The following is a 13,829-nucleotide window of genomic DNA, read 5'->3' on the forward strand; positions in this document are numbered from 1 at the left end:
ATATATATCAGATATTGCTTCATGAAAACTATATCACTCTAACACACACACGTGTGTGTGTGTGTGTGTGTATACATGGGCCCTGAATGCAGAGGACGTGCGAAGACTAGAGAGGAATAAAATTGGTGTGCTTTGTTGGATGTGCAATATCAGTGTACACGTGACGGAGCACTAGTGTTTTGAGAGAAAAGATAGGCATAAGAAGATTATATGCAGTGTGGAAGAGACGAGACTGCACAGGTTTGGTTATGTGATGTGGATGGATGAGGACATTTGCATAAACAAGTGCTGATCACTTAAAGTGGAGAGAAGTTGTGAAAGAGGGAGACCCCAGGAGACATGAGATGAAATATTGAAGGCTGATCTCAAAATGCTCACCTTTATGAAGATGACAGAAGACTGAGATATGTGATGCATTGCTGTACTCAACAAGACCTGCCCTCCACAACAGAATTGATATCCTGAGACCAAGGTGCCCTGTAAAAAGCATTGGTGTCATAAAATTCACTGGTGCTGGTGCCATGTAAAAAGCATTGGTCATGGTGCCACATAAAAAGCACTGGTGATAGTGCTACATGAAAAGTACCCAGTACACTCTGAAAAGCAGTTGGTATTAGGAAGAGCATCCAGCTGTAGAAACCAAACCAAAATAGACTCTGGAACCTTATGTAACCCCTATCAGGCTGCCCAACCCATGCCAGCATGGAAAACGGACATCAAATGATGGTGGTAGTGATGGGCTCTCCTGTCATAATGACAGATGAGGGTTTCGTTCTGCAACCAAGAACTCAAGATCATAGTGAGCCACCAGTTTGCTGAACAACCCATACAGATGATTTGTTTATAATGATCAAATATTCGTGCTCACTTCCTCTATCAAATCAACATTCTCTGTACAGGTGTACAGTGTTCCACATATCAGATGTCAAAGTTATTGCAAACCAAATTGAGAATATTAGGTTTGTCTACCTTACTGGTCCATAGCCAGAATAATATGACATCATTTATGACAGACCAGTCTATGGCTAATTTTTAAATTTAGCTATAGAATCATATGTAAATTAATTATTTGTAAAGGCAGCCCATGTCTTAAAGCTTTACAGGATAGTGGTTTTGTTGATAAATTCTTTTATAGCCCTCCTCCTTCTCAACCATGTAGATGTAGGAGTAGGTCCTGCAACCTTTTTATGGTTCACTCTGCTTTTCTCTCTAAATGTTATGTCAAATATAGGTAGAAAATTCTTACTTTTATTAAAGAAACACTTTCCCCACAACCATAGTTATAACAAAATATTTAACAGATTCAGTTAACATTACTTATTTCTGTTTCCCTAATGTAAAAGCCTATATCAACATTTTAACAAATGCTTTAAACTAGTCCTGGGTGCACATGCAGAGATAAATCTATGTGTCCTCTCGGATAGGTAGTTGATATGTCCTCCATTCTTCACAAGGCACAAGTAACAGCAAACAACAACACCAGCTGGACAGAAACCAAGCACTACAAAGGATCTGTGGAAGGAAAATTTAAATTCAGATACAACCATCTTCCTTTAGGTACTTCAAAAAGAGACATACCACAACCATCTCAGCATTTATCTGGAAGATTAAGGACACGGGCATCCTATAGCGTCAACTGGGAGATTCTAGGACCAGATCATGTATTAATGAATCAGAAAGTTGTTCTGTTGGCTCGCTTATTATACTTTATCATTTGATGAATTTATAAACCTCCTGGGACTGTATAAATACCAGGAATGAAATTTTCTCATCATATCACACTTTCCATTGTATATTTTAGTAGGAATTAAATATAAACTAGCAGACAGACCACAACCCATTAATTTGGTTGCAATTCTATGGAGCTCCAATCAGTGAATATATTCCACCTGTACCATCATGTTTGCAGTGAGATATCCTGTTTATACACCACAAATGCCTGATAACTCTTGTAACTTCTATCATTCCAACAACCTTTCCACTTTTTGTTTTCCTTTCTGCTTGGTTTATGAAATTTTCACCCCATCTAAGAACCTATCTTTATTAAATGTTCATTGAATTATCTACCTTTCATCACTTTCTGTCTTTTTCAAACTACATGTTCTTATTTAAAGTTCTCTTAAATCATACAGAGTTACTAACCCACCATATTGACATTACTAACATGAAAAATAGTGAAATAAATTTCATATTCCTACCAGGAAACTCTGGGTAGCTGAATTTCTGTTTTTGTAATGGATATCCATATAGCAAATTCATATATAAACATCAAAAAATAAATCCATGGCAATTTAGAACTCAATTAATAATAGGTTGTTAAACTCAAACCTTATTTCATTGTAGTAAATTATTTCAATTTAAATTAATTATGTATCACAATTATATAATTATGCGTTTGTTTGGTGTTTATCTTAATGAAACTAAAGCTGAGCACAATTAATGTATGAATTATATGTGAAATTTATGCTTTTCTGATATGTATATATTCATACACACATATGCACACACACACACACACACGTTTGTGTGTGTATGTGTGTCTATTGAATTGCACGTAAGTACTAAATAATAATGTCTGTGTATGCATTATAATATTATGAATTCATTATAATCATATAATTATTAATATTAACATTTATGTCCATAAAATGTATTTCTCATGTTGTAATGAAACAATTGTAACTACAGAATTAAAAATAATACCATAAATTCCTGTCTTTGTTTCAATATATACATACACTGTGGCTCATATACTGGACAAGGAATTTCAACTTGTATGAATAGTTTTCTTCATAAACATAAAATATCTACATATTGTTGACAGCTGAGATTTGCAGACATGCTTCATGATAACAGCTCAGATTGTAATCCCTTTTACTCACACACACACACACACACACACACACACACACACACACACTTATGTGTGTGTGTGTAGGCATGTTCGTGTGGTTAAGATGCTTACTTTGCAAATGTGGATTTAAGTTCAATGTTGCTGTTTGGCACCTTGCACTAGTGTCTTTTACTATAGCTTCAGGCTGACCAATGCCTTGTGAAACAATTTGGTAGACAGAAACTGTGTGGAAGCCTGTCATGTGTGTGTGTGCGTATGCTTGCCTCCCACCGCTACCACAACCTGACAACCAATGTTGCTTTGTAACTTCGCAGTTTAGCAAAAGAGATCAATAGAATAGGTACCAAACTTAAAATATAAGTATTGATTGTCAGAAGGTATTAGTGGAATAAAATTTCCCATGGAAGCCTGCTGCAAGACAATATGGTATGGGAGCTTCTCTCTCCACAACAGTGTTACTACTCGTCCCACATTTATTTTACTGAAATCAGTTTGCAACTATCAAAACTAAACCTCAATTATCTTAACCCTTTAGTATCTTATAATAATTCTGTTTGTTCCACTGTTACTTAACCCATCCGTAATGCTTCCACATGATTAGTTAAAGGGGGAAGGAGGAAGGGGAGAGATGGTGGTGCGTGAAATGTGTAATTTCTTTTAACTAAGTTTTTTTTTCTGTTACTTAGCCCATCTTTAATGCTTTCATGTGATTAATTGAAGGGAAAGGCAAAGAGTGAAAGAAAAAGGGGGTAAGGTGAAGAGAGAGAGAGAAAGGAGAGTGATGTGTATTAAGTCTATAAAATTGTGTATAAAATATATAAAGTGCATTAAGTAATCATTGTATTTCAATTTCTTTCACTTTTCAATGATTAGCAGACAAGTGACTATCTTTTGATACAGACACAACACAGGCTACACTTTCAGGTTTTTTGGATAAATTTTTCAGAAATACCTCAATAAGTTTACTATTAATTCTATGAAATATTCACTGGTCCTGCTAGTTCAGATTATTCTGTCAAATGTAATACTTATTAATACACATTGTTTTGAATTAATCAAGCATTATCTTATCACTTCAAGATTTCGATGTTGTGATTGTTTATTTTTAGAATGGCATTATGGGATAGATGGGTGTGGCCAGATCTGGCCACTTTGAGCATAAAGCATGTGGAATAATTTGGCCAGATATGGCCAGTTTAAATGATAAAGGGTTAATGTCACATGCCTTCAGTGTCCTATATAGATCATGGTTGTCGGCCCTCCTCCTCTCACTAATTAGTAACAATGAAGCTACATGGTCATCTGCTAAAAATATTGTGAATTAGGTAGTTGTCATCTTAGTTTATACAATGCACATCAAATTCAACTCTTTTTATGCTGATTTCCATTGGAAATGGAATATGGTCTAATTGTTATGGTAAACTATATTTAAGATTTGTTTGATAACAAAGAAAATATTACCTCAGAAAAGACGTTATAAAACATGTTAACTTAAAGACAATCAACAATTCCCCAAATGAAAGTCTTCCTAATCAGCTTAAAGCTAACTTACTCTCTGTTCTACCAACTGTAAAAATACTACTCTTTAAAAAGATAGTATTCATAACTTTTTTGTTTTGATTACAATGAGAAGAAACTGTGTTTGTTTCTGGTTACTCATTAATAGTGGAGTAACAGAAGGAATAAAGTACCAAGCTAAATACTTTCTTCTGAGATAATCTAGGGGCCGAACTTAACTTTTATTTAGCTTAAAATAATAACAGTTTTATTCCTCAAAACAAGATTATCATTAGCATTTATATGCATATTTTTAGCGATTAATAATTGCCTGCATTTTTGTTTTTACCGTTGTTTTTTTAAAATGAAACAAATACTGATTTTACAAATTAGTATTTGAACAAATATTATGACAAATGCCAAAATACTGTATATACCCAAATAAAAGTTGAGTTTTTCAGACCATTTTTTAAGGCTGAATTTAAAGGGTTGACTATTATGTAGATGTTTCTTTTCCTAGGATTGAATTTCATGTTAAATTTGCATTGTAATTTTTGTTGGCAAAGGCTTAGTTTGTGTAAATCATTACAAAACAAAAGTATGAAGATTTATGGAAATTCATTTATGGTAATACACATCAGCACACATTTTGTGCTATAAAACCCACATTAATAAATCATTACCATGGCCAATATCTTTAAGTAATAACATATGGTGATACATTCCAGAAGGCTGGTATAACTAAAATTTTCTTTAGTTTTTCCCTCTGTCTCTGGATTTGTTAGACTGACAAATTGTATATGTAATGATACACTGCACCCAGTTGTATATTTACTGAGATAGACCTAAAATATTAGGTTGACTTTTTGGCAAGATCAAATATTACTTGAGTATATATTGTACATCAAAATGACAACACTGTTTCTGACAATGATCGGCTGTTTGATTGGTTAGAATAAAAGATCTAGTATTTAACCCATTAACATTTAAAGTGGCCATATCCAGCCAAAATATTCTACCTGTTTTATGCTCAAACTGGCCAGACCTGGCCTGTCTGACCTTACTCTACAATGTCATACTAGAACTAAACAATCATATCATTGAAATCTTGAAGGTATGAAATATTGTATGAATAATTCAAAACAACATGAATAAATAAGCATTGCATTTGACAGACTAACCTGAATGCTAAAGGATTAAATAAAGGTTCTAGGGTAGGTCTCTAGCTTAGCTCAGGAGTGTCACTTAAAGATGACCAAAGAGAATACTGATTGAAATGTGTCAGCATCTCTGATGATGAACATCCAAGATTCCAAAAACAAACACCAGTAACAACCATCATCATTTATTGATATTCTTTTGTGATTTAAGTAAGAAAAAACTAGTTGTAAACTATAAATTTGGGGTGGAGGACAAAAAATGATAATGTTTTAACTCTTTTACTTTAAAAATTAAATTTCATAGTTATTCAGATGTTATGTGCAAAAGAGAAGACTGCACTGGTTTGATCATGTGATGCGTTTGGATGAGGATAGCTGCATAAAGAAGTGCAAGCTCTAATTGTGGAGAGTACCTTTAGAAGGGGTAGATCCAGGAAGATGTGGGATAAAGTGGTGAGAAATGATCTTCAGACACTGGGCCTCATTGAAGAAATGACAAGAGACTGGGAGATGTGGTGATTTGCTGTCCTTGATAAGATACATCAAGCTAAGTAACATCACTGTCTTCTACACATACAGGATTGTCCTTTCAGGTACTGGTGCTGGATGCACACACCCAGCACACTCTGTTAAGTGTTAGGAAGGGCATCCAGTCATAGAAACCATACCAGCTGGAGTCTGGATAGCTCCATGTCAAACCGTCCAACCCATGGAAAGCGGATGTTAAATGATGATGATGATGATGATGACTCCAATAATGATGTTAAATATCTACCAAAAAATAGAATCAGTATTTTCTGCAAGTTATGTTGCCTCAATAAACTTGACATATTGTCAACAGAAAATAGTTTCAAACATGATATTCCTCAACAAAAATAGAGTGGTATATAAAACTGCTTTCTGCAGTTAAGGACAATAAAAGTCCTAATGAATATATGTTTTCCATTGGTGTAGCTAATAAAAGAGCACATTTTTTCAAAATTGGTAACTTTTCAACAATTATTTTTACCTCTTCAATTTGCTTGTGTGATAAAAATTGAACCTCTTTTTTTTTTTTTTTTTTTTTTTTTTGTTAATTTCATGGCCTTCAAAGCACTTTCTAGAGTCATTACTTTATTTGACTGACCTCCTGTGTTTTTGAACTATCTACTCAATATCCTGTGATGTGTTGGTGGCTACTGACATCTGAAGAACCAAAACAAACCCTGTTGTCATAACTGCTCAACACTGGATAATTCTCTGGAGTTACATCTTTTTCATGTCACACCTATATTAGTAGTTGTAAGTTTCATATATAATGCCATTGTTACTGAATCATAAAATTAATGAATGTAGAATACAATTATGTATATTATAACTAATAAAAGATTTCACATAATATAAGGGAAATGGGTAAAAAAACTATTTGGTATGTTTCTTGACACCTTTTATGTGTTCACTCCACTTAACTTTAGAACTTGGCTTTGAGCGCCTCTACTAGAAATGTCAATAAAAGGGTTAAATATTAAATTTTTGTTTCCTTTATCTTTCAGAGGTTGCTTGATGTAGGTGTTTTTCTTCAAACATGAGCCAAACTCCTAACCAAAATGCCAAGGCCTTTAAAATCTGGAACAGCGAAAGAACTACGAAAAAACCTGTTGTAGCAAGTAATCTGCAAGATTTAGTTTTAAAGGGTAAAATATTTTTGTAATTGTTTTGTATTCAGTAATTTGTAACAATATAAAATCAATAATTAAACAAGATGTGAGGTGAAAATACATAACTACATATTTTTAATTGTTAAAATTGCAAACTTAGAAAACATAAGAGTAGCTGATTTTATTGTATTTATAACACAAACTAAAAAAAAAAAAAAAATCTTAGATTGGCTCTTATTAATTCCCTTGCTAAATATTTACATAAACTGATACTTCTTCCTCAAAATTAAATTTTTGTCCTTGTTAATTTATTCCTGCAACCACAAACTATGTGTTGATCAAGAATATCAGTCATGTAAACTTCAACTTCTTGCAAAATTTATGAGGACCATGGACACAGTTCCCTTTCTCCACACCAAACCTTTAAACAAAATGGAAGTACAACAAACATTTCTTGAAACAATATTGATATTGTGTGGAGATGGACCAGGGTTTTGCTAAGACCTAGCCTTGGTGATGCTCCATGATAAATATAGATATAATCAATTGACTCTGTCATATTGGTTAACAATAAGAAAGATAACCATTAAAGCCAAAGATATTGAAGAAATCTCCAAAATACAATCAATGGTTATTGTATCAAAATACATGTAAAGACATTTGTGTGAAGTCATATTTAACATATTACAGTACATTTGGATATGAGAAAATCTGCTGTTGTGGAAATAGACAAAAGCAGAAATTCTCCTCCTGCACATATGTGAAAATACATGCTGCACTGTGAATGGCATCATTGGATGATAGGACACATGCGTTTATGTTATTCCACTTTCTCAGCTATGAATGCCAAATCTGTCATTCATAGCTCAATAAGTAAAAAAAATCATTCTTATCAAAACCTTATATGATACATTCGTTGAAGTGTGTAAAGCTTGGTGAGACTAAAATTAGATAAATAATGTCACACTAAGCAGCATTGGATAAAATATTTTGGGGTAAAATTATATTTAATACATTTGAATGCATTTGGACATGGAGAAGACTTTCTCCTAAGGAAATAGTCCTGGCAGAAAATTCTCTTCCAAGACAGTCCAACCTATGCCAGCATAGATCACAATTAAAACATTAGTCAATGAAGGAGCCTCTAAGTATTTAGTTCACCTACTAGAAATGGCAACGAAATGCCCCTCTTATCACATGTTATCATTTAAGACCAAAAGTGAAGGACATGTTGGATAATGTGTACATATATATATAATTTCTGAAAAAAATGAGATGTTAATGATTGGAAAGCTTTTGATCATAAGTCTGCTCAATTCTGTGGTTAAACAACAACAACCTGTTGAAGCATCACTAAAGCTCATGACAAAGAATAAGATTTCATTTTGAAATATATCAAATCCCATAAACTAAATGACAATGTTGATACAACACAGAATAAAGAAAGTGGCTGCACAAATAATAGAACATGCAGCGTTTACTCTTATTCTTATATTTCTTTTTCATTCTTTCTAAGTTTGACTTTATGGTTGAGAAATCCCAGTAATATGCTGTACTCCATTTAATTGATACTTCTTGTATTCATTCACAATTTTGGCCTTCTACTTAAGGATAAAATTAATATTATTTATTGATCTCTTTTATTGTAGGAAAACTTAAACTTGGGTTAACCACTGGGACAGATATTCGATTAGTTTTGGAAGCTGATGGAACTGATGTAGATGATGAAGATTATTTTGCACTTCTTCCTAATGATACAGTATTTGTTCTGTTAGAATCTGATGAACGGTGGCATTCAGCAAATGAAGGAGGTAAGGCATTTACCAATGTAATTATATTAATATTTATTCATTTAAAATACTATGTTCAACGTTGTGTTCATATTATTTCGTAACTGATTAATAATTCTCTTAATTTTGAGTAGAGATGTTGAGATACAACAGCTCTTGTACTACTGACATGTGATTAGAATGTCGTAGGAAGGAATCACAAGAGAGATTCTTTAAATTTTGCCAATTGGCACAAGACGTAAAAGTGGACCCATCACCCATGAATGAGCTGGTTGGGTAATATCCATAATCTCAGTTGGTCACACTTGGGAATCTAGCCAGAAAATGTAATGATGGTTGTTTCTGATAGGGTGTGATGGAAGATTGCCTGAAGACTCTACCCCATGGACCTGTCCAGGAAAATTGGGTGGAAAAAGTGGATGGATAGATGTTGGTGTAGTTTAATATATATCTTCTCTGGATCTTTGCTGTCCCCTGCTAGCTGGACCACCACCAGTACCTTCTTTGGCCAGATGTTCAGTTTACTGCTGTCACGAGAGAGAATCTTGCACCTTCAGGAATCTGAGAGGTCCTTCTTAACCTGTCGACCGCATGGTGTAGAGTTTGGGTAATTTTTTACAAATGTCAGCACTATGTAATTATTGCTGTGTGCCCTTCTTTTTATATGGTCAACCGTTTCACTCCCTTCCTTCTAATTACTTTGGTTGATGAAGGTGTATGTCATGGGAAGAGATTCTTTTATGGAAGTAATTCCAGACCTATATTGCTTTTCTGTCTTTAGTGTTGACCATAGATACTACATTTTGAAAACTTTTATTGTACAATGTAAAGCAAAGACACACAGAACACACCTACACGCACCCACATGCACACATATATGTTTGGGTGTGGGCCCGTATATATGCATGTGTGTTTTTATATATGTATGTATGACTGTACACATATGTGGTTGTGAGATGCAGGTATGACTGTGAGGCATGCAGACACAGCTGTGAAGTGCAGGTATGGTCATGTAATCAAGCAGCTTGCTTGATCTTGGACTGGTGTCTTCTACTGTAGCCCAAGACAACTAAAGCCTTGTAAGTGGATTTGGTAGATGAAAACAGAAAGAAGTCCAATGCATATATATATTATATCTTGTCTTGTAATGGCATTCACTCAAAAAATGTGTACCAATAATTTAAACATTTTTGCTTCTCTAAATTCAAACATTATTACTTTAGTACATGGAAAGTTATTATTGCTATTTTTACTAGTATCTTGGACAACACCATCTAATGTGTTCTTTATTTGAGCAGCAACATAGCAGCTCCCTTTTGAGCTGCCCCCAGTGCTGTCTTAAGGCACAGGCACACTTGGTAGTTGCCTGGATGCTTCATAGGTTTAGGAGCTCAAATCTGATCTATGTATGCTCTGTCTTGCTGTCAAATTAATACTATTGGGTTCAGTGCATTGATTTCCCCAGGGGCCTATGATGCTGCTGGCTACCCCTATGAAGGACCCACTGTTGAGCACCAAAATTTATTGAGAATTGGATAATACATTACCAGTTTTTCCAGAAAACAATTAGGGGAAAAAAAATTGTTGGTTTTGGGAATATTTAGAAGTTGTCTAAATTGCCAGACGATTTACAAAATGTTTTCTATAATTTTTGCATTATTTTGCTGACTTTTTCAGATGGAGGAAAGGATGTCAAAGCAATAAAGAATTCTGTAAAGGATATAAACTCTGTTGTGCCTGTTGTAACATCTGTTACCCAACCAACTATTTCAGTAGCTTCTGCATCACCAGTAGATGTTGCCTCTCCTGCTTTACCTCTTCCTCCAGTCTGGTCTAATCCACCTTCTACAGTTAGTATCGGAAGTACAACTAATGGCAGCACCCCAATAGCTTCAGAGTCTGTCCAACTTCCAGAAGAATCTTCTTTCACATCAAAGAATGGCATCAATATAGCTGATTTCAAGAAAGATGCATACCAATGGAATGAACAGTCGACAAGGCTCTTCATAGAACTTTATAAGCATTATCATGAACTTTTTTTGCAACCTAACATTAAAAAAAAGAATCTTTGGGAAGAAATTTCTAAAAAGATGCTTGAGTATGGGTTTGAAATTAGCGCTCGTCAATGTGAAAACAAATGGAAATCACTAAAACTGTCTTTCAAAAAAGTTGAAGAATATAATAGAAACTCAGGATTAAAACGAAAGTGTAGCTTCTATGATGAAATCTCAGAGATTCTTGGACAATCAAATGTGATTTCAATTAGTTTGGCTAGTACATCATCTAACTCTGCAACTGAAATTCTTGAGAGTTCCACAGAAAAGGTTCGACGCTTTAAGCCAAAACGACCGCGTTCTTCAGAATGCAGTACCATGGACATTTTGAACTGGCTCAAAGCAAACAAAGAAGAAGAGAAACGCCAGCAAGAAGAAGACCGCCTGGAAATGCGTAAAATGCATGAGGAAAAAATGAAAGCTTTCTATAGCTTTTTAGATGTACTTAAGAAATGGAAAAGTTGAGTAAAATAAATAGAAAGCAACGAAAAAACTATGTTCACACTAATGTTCTCACCAGAACAAAGAATATCTCATGTCATTTTATTTTCATCAGATATATCATACATTTCTGCACCGTAGCAGTGTCTTGTGTAAAAATCACATCTTGAACAATGATTATAACTATATGAATTGAAAAAAATTAAAATATATTTGTATTTGAATTACTGCATGCATAAAACAGAAATACATTTATATATTTTTATATTTAGTTTTGTTATATATGTAAATTTGATCTTTCAGAAAAACAATAATAGTTTTGGTCAAATTATTTTATATGAAACTCAGCTATTTTCTATTTATTTTACATCCATTTTCTTGGATGGTAAATTTAATCTCTCACCCAGTTTAACACCACCATCTGGCTCAGAAAGTATCTCTAGTGTTATTCATTCTGTTATCATCCAGTTTAAAACCTTCAACTGGTCCTTGGATGCCTTTTGCTGAGTCCACTTTGTTGTCACTGAGTTGTACACTCCCAGCTGGTCCTGGGATATATGTCTTTAGCAGAGTACACTCTGTTGCAAGTATTCAGATCAGATCCTCAATCTGAGGTTAACTTCTTTTCTTTTCCCTAGCAGTCTCAGTGACCCTAAAAAGGGTCATGGGAATTGTTTTTCTTTTCCTAATGATTCAGTATCATGAAATTAAATAAATGAAAATCAAATACGCATGGGAAAGGGACAGTGTTTGTAAATTTGGACATTTGCATTATACAAGATGCATTCCAGAAGTTTTGAGACTTTTTCAGTAGTGAACTGATAGTAGGACCCCCTAACTTCAATGCAATTGTAGAATTTTGGCCCCTTTGTAAAGGCCCCATGGAAGTCCTTCTAAGTGAAGATGTCCAGGACCTTTGCCGTAGCCTCCTTCATCTGCTCAATGTCTCCAAAATGAGTACCCCTGAAATTCTTTTTTAACTTGGAGAATAGCCAAAAGTCTCTGGGGGCAAGGTTTGGTCTCTTGGGTGAGTAAGGGACAGTTTTGATGATCATCTCTGTCAAGTAGTTGATTACTAGGATGGAGTTGTGAATTGGTGCATTGTCCTGGTGCAGGTGCCATCAATCGAAGTGAAAGAGCTCTGGTCGTTTGCAACAAAATCTCTTCCTGCACTCACTCAAGATCTCTGCAAAGTACTTTTAGTTGACCATCTGGCCAGAGAGAATGCAGTGGATATAGACGATGCCCTCACTGTTGAAAAAGAGGGAGCATTATTAGCTTCCCAGTGGACTTGCTTTACCTGGGCTCTTCTACCTGCAAAAATCAGGCACAACTTGATTAACTTGTATAAGCAATCTAGGGCATTTCATAAGAGTCTGTAGCATTTTTGTACAGTTTAACACAAAACTTTACAGCATAATGTGCTTCTAAATTGTGTTCACATACCAACAGCATTTTGCAAATTAGTTAGCTGTGACAAGCAGTGTTTGGGTGTGTTCAAAGTGCTATTACAGCCATTTTGTTCAATCTAGAATAACAAAAGTTGAAAGAACAGCTTATTAGATGTATTGTAATAATATATTAAAATCACACAAATTTAGAACAATTCTAACTGATTTTCCAAAAAAAAAAAAGGCTTCAAAACTTCTGGAATGCATCTCATACCTTCTTGGAGCATCAACTTTTACAGCTAGGCATCCTTGTTGTTAAACATTCCTTCATGAAATAGAAGTGATCAGGCTTATTTTGTAGTTGATGGATAGATGGAAGCAGATATAATCAGTGTTGAAGAACATTTACACAATGAATGCAAAAATACTTGAACTCCTCTTCAAGAGGTCATTAATCTACCATATTTACACCATAACTATTGTAATGTACTTCAGGTTGACCACTGCCCTAGGATTGAATTTTACTTGACGGAGACTGTATATAAGCCCATTGTATATGAGTATGAATATCCATCCATCTATATGACTGTGCATATGCGTGTGTGTATGCATATATATATATATATATATATATATATATATATATATATATATATATATATATATATATACTGGTCCTGTGCCGGTGGTACATAAAAAGCACCATCCAAGCATGATTGTTGCTAGTGCCGCCTGACTGGCCCTCGTACCGGTGGCATGTAAAAAGCACCCACTATACTCTCAGAATAGTTGGTTTTAGGAAGGGCATCCAGCTGTAGAAACCTTGCTAGATCAGACTGGAGCCTGGTTCAGCCTTCTGGCTTGCCAGTCCTCAGTCAAACCATCCAGCCCATGCTAGTATGGAAAGCAGATGTTAAACGATGATGATGATGATGATGTATATATATTTATATATATATATATATTTATATATATGTATATATATATATATATATATATATATAT

General features: G+C 34.4%; 1 protein-coding gene across 3 annotated transcripts in view; it reads left to right on the forward strand.

The window, feature by feature from the left end:
• LOC106873631 (uncharacterized) overlaps window positions 1-11,698 on the forward strand; it is a 26,204-nt gene extending 14,506 nt beyond the window's left edge. For 2 of the 3 annotated variants that reach the window (XM_014921088.2, XM_014921082.2), the window contains exons 2-4: window positions 7,044-7,184; window positions 8,798-8,959; window positions 10,616-11,698. In XM_014921088.2, coding sequence (XP_014776574.1) covers window positions 7,076-7,184; window positions 8,798-8,959; window positions 10,616-11,457 — 1,113 coding nt within the window. In that variant the 5' untranslated portion in view covers window positions 7,044-7,075 and the 3' untranslated portion in view covers window positions 11,458-11,698. Of the gene's footprint in view, window positions 1-6,662; window positions 6,793-7,043; window positions 7,185-8,797; window positions 8,960-10,615 lie in introns of those variants that run through there. The other variant, XM_014921096.2, reaches the window with a different exon arrangement.
• The last annotated feature ends 2,131 nt before the right edge of the window (window positions 11,699-13,829 follow it).

The sequence above is a fragment of the Octopus bimaculoides genome, chromosome 6 (assembly GCF_001194135.2).
Source record: "Octopus bimaculoides isolate UCB-OBI-ISO-001 chromosome 6, ASM119413v2, whole genome shotgun sequence".
Lineage (NCBI taxonomy): Eukaryota > Metazoa > Mollusca > Cephalopoda > Octopoda > Octopodidae > Octopus > Octopus bimaculoides.